Source organism: Geospiza fortis, unplaced genomic scaffold (genome assembly GCF_000277835.1).
Source record: "Geospiza fortis unplaced genomic scaffold, GeoFor_1.0 scaffold85, whole genome shotgun sequence".
Taxonomy (NCBI): Eukaryota; Metazoa; Chordata; class Aves; order Passeriformes; family Thraupidae; genus Geospiza; species Geospiza fortis.
The window spans coordinates 1,468,615-1,477,142 of record NW_005054358.1 but is presented as its reverse complement, the minus strand read 5'-3'; the positions used below and the strand labels follow the sequence as shown (position 1 = coordinate 1,477,142).

At 44.2% G+C, this 8,528-nt stretch overlaps 1 protein-coding gene across 2 annotated transcripts in view; it reads right to left on the bottom strand.

Annotated features, from left to right (window-relative positions):
- PNPLA7 (patatin like phospholipase domain containing 7) overlaps positions 1-8,528 on the bottom strand; it is a 133,443-nt gene that overhangs the window by 113,489 nt on the left and 11,426 nt on the right. The window contains exons 9-12 of one of the 2 annotated variants that reach the window (XM_031059253.1): positions 4,067-4,195; positions 2,680-2,760; positions 2,023-2,161; positions 1,013-1,105 (exon numbers count right to left, since the gene is read on the bottom strand). In XM_031059253.1, the coding sequence (XP_030915113.1) occupies positions 1,013-1,105; positions 2,023-2,161; positions 2,680-2,760; positions 4,067-4,195 (442 nt within the window). The remainder of the gene's footprint in view (positions 1-1,012; positions 1,106-2,022; positions 2,162-2,679; positions 2,761-4,066; positions 4,196-8,528) is intronic. The other variant, XM_031059255.1, reaches the window with a different exon arrangement.

Genomic DNA, 8,528 nt, shown 5'->3' with positions numbered 1-8,528 from the left:
CAGAGGAAAAACATCAGCTCTCCAGTGTTAAAACTGAAGGAATTTCCCACTGCTCTCCTCTGTGCACACCAGCAGCTTTGTGTGGCAGCAACAAGTGACACAAACCTCACCCTGGGGAAAGCTCTCAGGGCTCCCTCAGCCTGGCTCCCTCTTTCTTCCTTGTCTCCAAACCCTTCAACCCTCACAGTATGTTCCTTTTTCCTAAGTCATTTAATAGCCAAGGTGAGCAATAAAAGCATCTTCTAAAGTCACCAGGGCACCTTTATTCCACTGATTAAACATTTCTCTATTAACAGTACCTGAGCATGAGCTTGGATTGCCTGACAGAGGTTAATTTATTACTCATCTAACAGAGACAGATGCCTGTGCTCTGTGATTCCCACAAGAACTCCAGTTTTTCCACTGTGAAGCACAAAGCTGCCCTAAACACCAGGCCCAGAGGAAAATGTCTACAGTGGAGTAACTGAAGTTCCCCAAAATGACATTGCAGCATCACAGCAGCTCAACCTCATAAATGTCTCCTCAGAGCATCCCATGATCCATCACCTTTATTATCCTCTCTAAAGAACATTCCTCTAAAAGCAGCAAAGCAATGTAATGTGCTTTTTGGGACAATCGGCCAAGCAAGAAACGTGTGTCATCTTTTATGTGAAAGATGATGGCCTATCATCATAATTCAGTTTGTTTCAGTAATATCAATTAATAAAGCTCCTCATTTGCAGGTCTTGGTAGCCAAATGATGTTCCCCATTGCTGATAATGACAGCAAGGGAATACTCTCTGGGATAATATTATCTCTGGGATAATAGTCCATTTGTTCCTAAATAATTTTTTGACCAATGAGTTAGGAAGCAGCACCACTGCAAGATGATTATCTGCCATGAACAGGACTGCAAGATGATTATCCACCATAAACAGGAAAATTGTCTAACCCAGCACTCCAGAGATCATGTGGTTTCCCCCATGATTAGATAAATTACATATTCCCCACAATTTTGCCAAGCACTACTTACTAGAAGCCTCTGTAGAGCCTGCATAGGGAGGTGATGAAAGGCTTCTTCTGAAAACATGCTCAGAGTTTTCTGCACCAGAAATCCTCAACATGTCTGAAATGTAAAAGTAAATGCTGTAAATACAAGGTATCCCCTAATAAAGCAAGTTTCACTAACAATAAGAACATTTAACTACCCACTATTAAAGGCTGACTTAAAGATTCTGAAACACAGACATCAAATATTAAATTTATTATTAAATTAAATTAAACCTTTTTCCTGGTTTTGATTTAATGCATTTTTTTCCATCTGCAGAGGCAAAATTCAACTCCATCTATTTCCTGGCTTTACCTTAAGTACTGAGTCTTTAGGCTGAAAAGACACATATCCAGCGATTCTTCTGCTGATGTCTAGAGTGCTGAATTTTCCCAACTCCCTCTCTGCACTCAAAATGAGGAGTCATTTTTTCCCTTTCCTTCATCCCTCAATATCATTAAGAGCACAGTAATATTTCCCCATTGAAGCTAAGAACTATCCAAAGGCTTCAAACCTGAAATGAATCTAAGACAATCCTTAACTATCCTGATAAAATAAAAATCCTCCGAATAGCAGTGATATCAACAGTGGACCAAATGTAGTGAAAGGACACAGGGGAATGGCCTCAAGCTGAAGGAGGGCAGGGTTAGACTGGGTTTGGGGAGGAAATTCTTTCCTGTTAAGGGGAGTGAGGCCCTGGCACAGGGTGCCCAGAGCAGCTGTGGCTGCCCCTGGATCCCTGGCAGTGTCCCAGGCCAGGCAGGACAGGGCTTGGAGCAGCCTGGGACAGTGTCCCTGCCATGGCAGGGGTGGCACTGGATGGGCTTTGAGGTCCTTTCCAACCCAAACCAGTGTGGGTATCCATGCCAGGACTGAAGGGGATGACCAGGGTGTGAGCAGACCCAAGGGGACAGCACAGGCTGGGATTCTGTGAGTAGTACAAAGATTTAAGAAGATGCCAGAGGACAGTTCCTCCATGTTTCCAGAAGCATTACCCATTTCCAGGGCTTCCCCAGACTTTTCAAGCTTCTCTCCACGCTCCTCCTCCAAAGCACTGGGTGTTTGTCTCTTCCCCGCCTTGCTGGCTCCAGCGCTGACGCTGCTCACGGAGATCAGAGGGGTGCCCTGGCCCTGCTGGGAGCAGGGGGCACAAGCAAACATCAACCACCCCGTCCCTGACACATGTTCCACACCCTGGAGCCTGCACAGACCCCCAGGAACTGCTCAGCTTGTGCTCATCAGCCCCAAATCCCCAAGGGTGGCTTGCCCTGGGATCTGCAGCTCCCTCCCAGCAAGGCCTGGGGACTCCCAGCTTGACACTGATCATTCCCTGCCCCTCTGCCACCACGGGCACAGCGTTTTCCCCACTGCTCAGGCAGAGGTGACATCATCAGCAAACACCAGAAGTGCTGAAGCACCAGCAGAGCACACTCATCAGCATGGAATGATGCACTTGGGAAGTTGAAGCCTCCCCACCGATTCCCCAGGCATCAGTGTAGGCTGGGTTTTATGGGCTGGTTATACAAGTGCCTCAGTCCTCAAGCACTGTCATTATGAAATTAGTATGTAGCATTTGCTTTATGACCTTCTGGAAGAAGGAAAAGCTCTGTGTGCCCTGCCAGGAGAGCAGAGGGCCTGCCTCCCAAACTCACACAGCTGAAGAGCTCCGTGGTCAGCCCCAGGTAGTTGTGCAAGGCCAGGAATGTCACCCTCTGCAGCCTCACCATGATGATCTGCAAGCAGGGAACAAAGAGGCAGCAGCAATGGATTTAGCATTCTCCCACACTCGTTCTGGCATTTAGACACAATCATGCACCAGGGTACCTGAAAGCACTCTATAAAATACAGACTGTACCCTAAGCTGAAATTCCTTTTTAGCAACTGATAAACTGAGACAGAGACAGATTCAAATGATTTACCAATGACTTCACAATCATTTGATGGCACGAGAATCCAAAGTCTGAGTCCCAAACAACAAATGCTTTTTGTTTCCTATAAACATCAGTAGTAAAAGTGCCTTGAAATAGAAGTATTTGTGCCCAATTTTCCTCTTCATTAAAAAATTATTTCAGCTCTCCCCGTAGAGAAGCTGTCCCACTGTCTCACAAGCACTCAAAGCTAACACTGGAATCAGTGGCACCTTCCTCTGCCCTGCCAGCTAATTCCCACTCCTGAGCCATCCCCTCTTTTTTATCAGCTCTCACAGAGCAAATTAATTTGGTGTTAATGATCTGTTCTCCTTCAACCAGCAGTATGAGGAGGTTCATGTGTTGCTCATAAATCATCCAGAGACCAGAACAGTTTGCAAGGACAAACAGATTCAGAAGTGATGGCAAAGCAAAAGGACAGCTCAGAGTGACTCGTGGGGTCATCCTGTGGCTGCTACACCTGTGGGACAAGGCACCAGCCCTGGAAATCCTTCACCTGAACCCTGCACCACCTCCCACCTGCAGGAGATGCTCCCTGGAGAGCTGTCTGAGCCCCTGCAAAGCAGCAGAAGGTGAGCACAACTGACACAAAGCACAGCTCTTCCCTCAGGTGCTGACAGAGGCTTCTAACTTGAAAATTCACACGTCAGTCTGAATTTTGTGACCTTTCCAAAGCATCAGCCCTCACCAAAGAGCTCCTGAGGGTCCAGCAGTCCTGTTTCAGGACATGTGACAGTCTGTTCATGGCTCTCAGCCATTCTGGAGCCCTCCTGGTGCACCCCAAGCTGCAGAGCCCACACCAGCACCTTTCTACTCCCCAAGGACCAAGAGACTCACACTGCAGGTCTGGCTGATTGATGAGGGCACCACAGGCAGAAACTCAATCAATGGAGATATACAGACAGATAAATTCTTTTGTCCTGTTTGGGATAATACTGGATTATTAAGTCTAGGGCTCAACAGTCAGGAGAACAGCAGAACAAGTCCAAATCTTGATAAGATGAGCAGTTCCGTAGCTAGCAAAGGATGGATGATGAGCTTGCTGAGCCTCTAAACATCTTCCTGTGACCTGGAAATGAGAGTGGTTCCCTTCCCCCTCAGCTCCACCTACCTGCACCACCCTCACAAGGGTTTCAGGGTATTTCTGGAACACATCCTGGAAGGCACTGGCTGGAAGCCTCAGAATTGTGGATGGAGAGGCTGCTCGGGCCGAGACGGTTTTATAGGGAGCAGGGTGACCCTAAGAGAAAGTTCCAGAAACAGGGGGTTAATCCATCAATGATCCAATCCAATTCCTCCCAAATTCCTGCTTTGCTGCTGTGTCTGACAGACACCTCTGACCACAAAGAGCCTTGGGCTGGTGCTCCAGGACCACGGGGTGTAATGAAGGTGAATTCACACCTGCACCAGAGACAGGGCAGGGAAATGAGAGCTCCAGGGAGCTGGATCAGGGTAGGGCAGTGCCAGGATCTCAGCTGGGACACAGCTGAATTACAGAGCCAGCCTCTGAAATCCCAGCTAGTCAAGGCTGCAGAGAAAAGAGGGTTTGTTGATTTTATTATCTGTGCTGACAACCAAGTTATTTGCTGCATAAACAACCCCAGACTCACACAACCAGTGAAAAACACAACAAAATTGTACAGCAATTACAGACATAATGGAGAAACACAAAAGACAGGCAGACTTCTTGTGTTTCAAGATATATATATACATTTTTTCATATATATATATACACTTTAAATATTCCATGTGACAAATCCAAACAGCTTCTCTTTACTGGAGACAAAGTGGGTCTAGACCATCCTGCTCAAAGAACAGATGGGGAGCTAACAAACAAATGAAAAGTGGGTAGAATACAGAGATTTTTTTTCATACTGGAAGGCAAGCCTCTGGGTTTGGATCTTCCCCCTTAAATGAGAATAGATTTTAACAAAAACCTATTGCCAAACATTTGGATAAAAAGACAGACAGCACCCCTTTCATCCACTCAATAAATGCTGGAAACAACATCTCTAATTCATAAATTAATTTACTAATCCATCAAATATTGATTTACACAGTATTGATAAGGTAAAATGAGCCTTTTTGCAGCACAGAGCAGGAGCAGGGGAAGAAACTGCGTTTCTATTTTAACAGCACCTCACAGCTCCAGCAGCTTTTCCCCTCCAGAACAACACAAGGCACCTTCTTCCCAACACTGACACACAATTGTTAAATGCTGATTACAAACCAAACTGCCTGCAAGACTTGCAGAGCATCACACAACTCAACACAAGCACTCTGAAGGAATTCCTGCCTAAAGAACCCAGCAAAACCAAACAAGAGACTTTCTCTAATCACTCTGGAAAATAAAGCTGCAGCTCTGTCTGCCTGCTGGTCTGGAAGGCTCCGTGAAGCAGATTCTAAAATTAAATTAAATTAATTTGAACCAATTTCTTAATTACACCAACTTCAGCTGACCTTTTTATAAAATCTGGGGATGATATTAATAGCCTTGATTTTCAAGTTCCTGAGGGATCTGAAATTTTAAACACCTCTTTGACCTACAGTTCATAGCTCCCAGTGTCCTCAGTTTTCCCAAGTTTCTTTTAATTAAGTAAAGAAATTAACAAATAACATTTCTGTGCTTTGGCTGCACCCAAAAATAAATGCAGCAATCCTCTTTTACAGGCCAGTTTGAAGCCTGGCTTTACATGAAGAATTAATTTGGACTTCTTATACTTACATGTAAAAGAAAATGTATACAGTCTGCTTTTAAGCACTGCATTTGCCATCAACTGTATTTTCTACCAATCTCTACAGCAAAAATATAGTAAAAAACCAAGGAAATTATTACATTTTTAGTTGCTAGACAATGATAAGTATCAAGTTTAATGGTGTTTCATGAGTTATTCCAAAGAGAAAACTGAACCCTGGGTGTCCCAGAACTCTGGTCCCCATTCTACCCAGTAAAGTATTTGGGTTTTTTCTGGAAAGTGCTCAGTGCTGACAACCTCAGAAAAACAGCTTTAGGATAATAACAGATAACAATGCAGAAGCCTTTTTCTCCAAAGAACAGCCCATTCCTCTGAGTTTTCAGCATATAATTTTGCCTCTCTGAAATCCCTGCATGAGAGCAGCTCTTCTGAAAGGGCCAACACCATGGCTAATGGGGCTGGGACATGCAAGAGCTGTCAGGGGAGTGTGAGGAGCAAATCTTCCATAATTGTCACTTCTCTCAGCTCTAATGTTATCAGCAGCACAGGGAGAATACCACGTTCAAATTATACTATTTTGCAATCACACACTGAGATGACAAGAACAGTTAAGTTATAATCAGTTATGAAACAGGGTTTTTTTCAACAGAGAACTTTTTGTTCTCAGGGCAGGTAATTATTTACTTCTGTCTCGTTCCAAGAGCTGAGGTATCACCTCCAAGCAGCAGCTGAACCCAGGTGACAGCTTATGGCCAAATCCAACCAAGTTTGGTCAAAAAACCTGCTGCAAGAGACTTGGATGTTTCACATTCTCCCACCTGCAGTGGTAGCTCTTTTTTGGACCCAAAAATCTGGGATGTTCTCCCCATTTCCATGGTTGGATTTTGTCTTCCTTCACTCCTTCCTGACATCCTCTACATCAACACTGCTGCACCCAAAGCTCTTGCAGCCATCAATCACTTCTTTATAACCTCATCCATCTTGTCAGCCCTGCAGGCTCACCTTTATCCAAGTGTTTTTCCAGCTTCTTTTAATCCTGACTTTCTTTTTCCCCCCCCCCCCAATCACTGCCATTTGATCAATACCCCTCACAGCCTCTTCTTTCTCCAACTTTCTTATTCCAACTATGCCAGCAGGCCCCTGTTTTCTTAAGAGCATCTCCACATGGAGGACAAGAGAAAAGTGAACCCCAAATCTGCAGCAATCAGCATCACATCTCTGCTGGAGCAGCTCACTCTGGAAGAACATTGACTGTTCTGGGAAAAGCTCTGGCTCACACACAAGCTCTCAGCAAGAGTTGCTGAAAACAGAGACACCAACAAGGCTCAGCTCAGAGATTTCTTTGGTATTTGAGGCAGTATCAAGTCAAAGTCATTAACTGCACCTCAGAAATGTTCCAGAATACCAGGAAAGGGGCTGCAGCTACTTTGATTCAAAAACTCCCAGTTTCTCCTCAGAGTTTGGAGAAAGCAGCATCAATCTGTTCTCAGAATAAGGGGAGGCTCATGTCACAGCTGCCACCTTTGTACTCAGTAGAACTGAAGGGACTTTTCAGTTTAAAAGCTGAAAGATTCAATTAGAAAAGTACCTCTGGTGTGACCTTTCTTTTAGGTCCACCAACCAGATCTTGCCACTTCTTGCAGCACCCTCAACCTTCTTGCACAACTCTCAATAAGTGAGGGACCAGCCTGACATCAGGTGCTGCAAAATCAGGCAAAAGGATCACAAACCCAGCTCAGACAACTGAAATCCTCTCTGAATGCACCCTTTCTTCACAGCACAGCCATGTGCTTGGTGGTGCAGCGAAATCTAATTCAGGTTATGGTATCTGGAGGATGTTCTAAGACTCACTCACTGTTTTGGGATGACACTGAGGGGTCTCCTCTATTTTGATCCACTGCTACTTCCTCTCTCCTTGCCTATTTTCATGCTACTCCTCTACCTAAAGTCTGCAAGGAACATAAGGAAGAGGAAAAACAGCAATGAAACAAGCAGCTCACAAAGCTGGGAAGTGAGGAACAAAAGAGTTGTAAAAATAAATGAGAACAAGTTTAGCAAAAGATATTTCAAGTTTTTTTCATTACAGATTCTTCTGCAGACTGCTAACTCTGTTCAGCACACTTTCAATCATTTCTATTTTTTTACTTACCACTGGTATAACTAATGAGAAAGAGAAAAAATGACAGAATGAGAATTAAAAATGAAAAAAACCCAATGGGATAAAAAATGAATGGCAACCACTTTTTTAGAAAACAAAGCCATAAAGTACTGCTACACAAGGATTTTTTTTCTTATATTCATTTTAAACAAGCAAGACATGACTGGTATTCATGTTCCTTTATGATGGCCCTGTTATTTAGAATATTGTCATGAAGAAAATTTAGTGGTGGAAGTAACTAATATGGATTTACAAAGATATTCATTTGACAGCAAGAACTAGACTTGTTACAGTCCAAATTATTCCCCTTTCTACAGAGAAAACTGTGACCATGTTTAAGAAATGTTATCACTGCTGACAGGTTTTATGGGAACTACAGATACACATAATATAGATGTACAGACAATGTGGATAGAGGTGTGTGCCTGCTTTTGGAAATGACAAAGAACACTTCAGAGAATCCTTTAACTCACAGAATTCACAGAATCACTGGGTTGGAAGAGACCTTCAAGATCATCGAGTCCAACCCAGCCCCAACCCCTCAACTCAACCCTGGCACCCAGTGCCACATCCAGGCTTTGTTAAACACACCCAGGGATGGGGACTCCACCACCTCCCTGGGCAGCCATTCCAGAACTTTATCCCTCTTTCCATGAAAAATATTTTCCTAATATCCAACCTGAATTTCCCTTGGTGCAGCTTGAGGCTGTGTGCTCTGG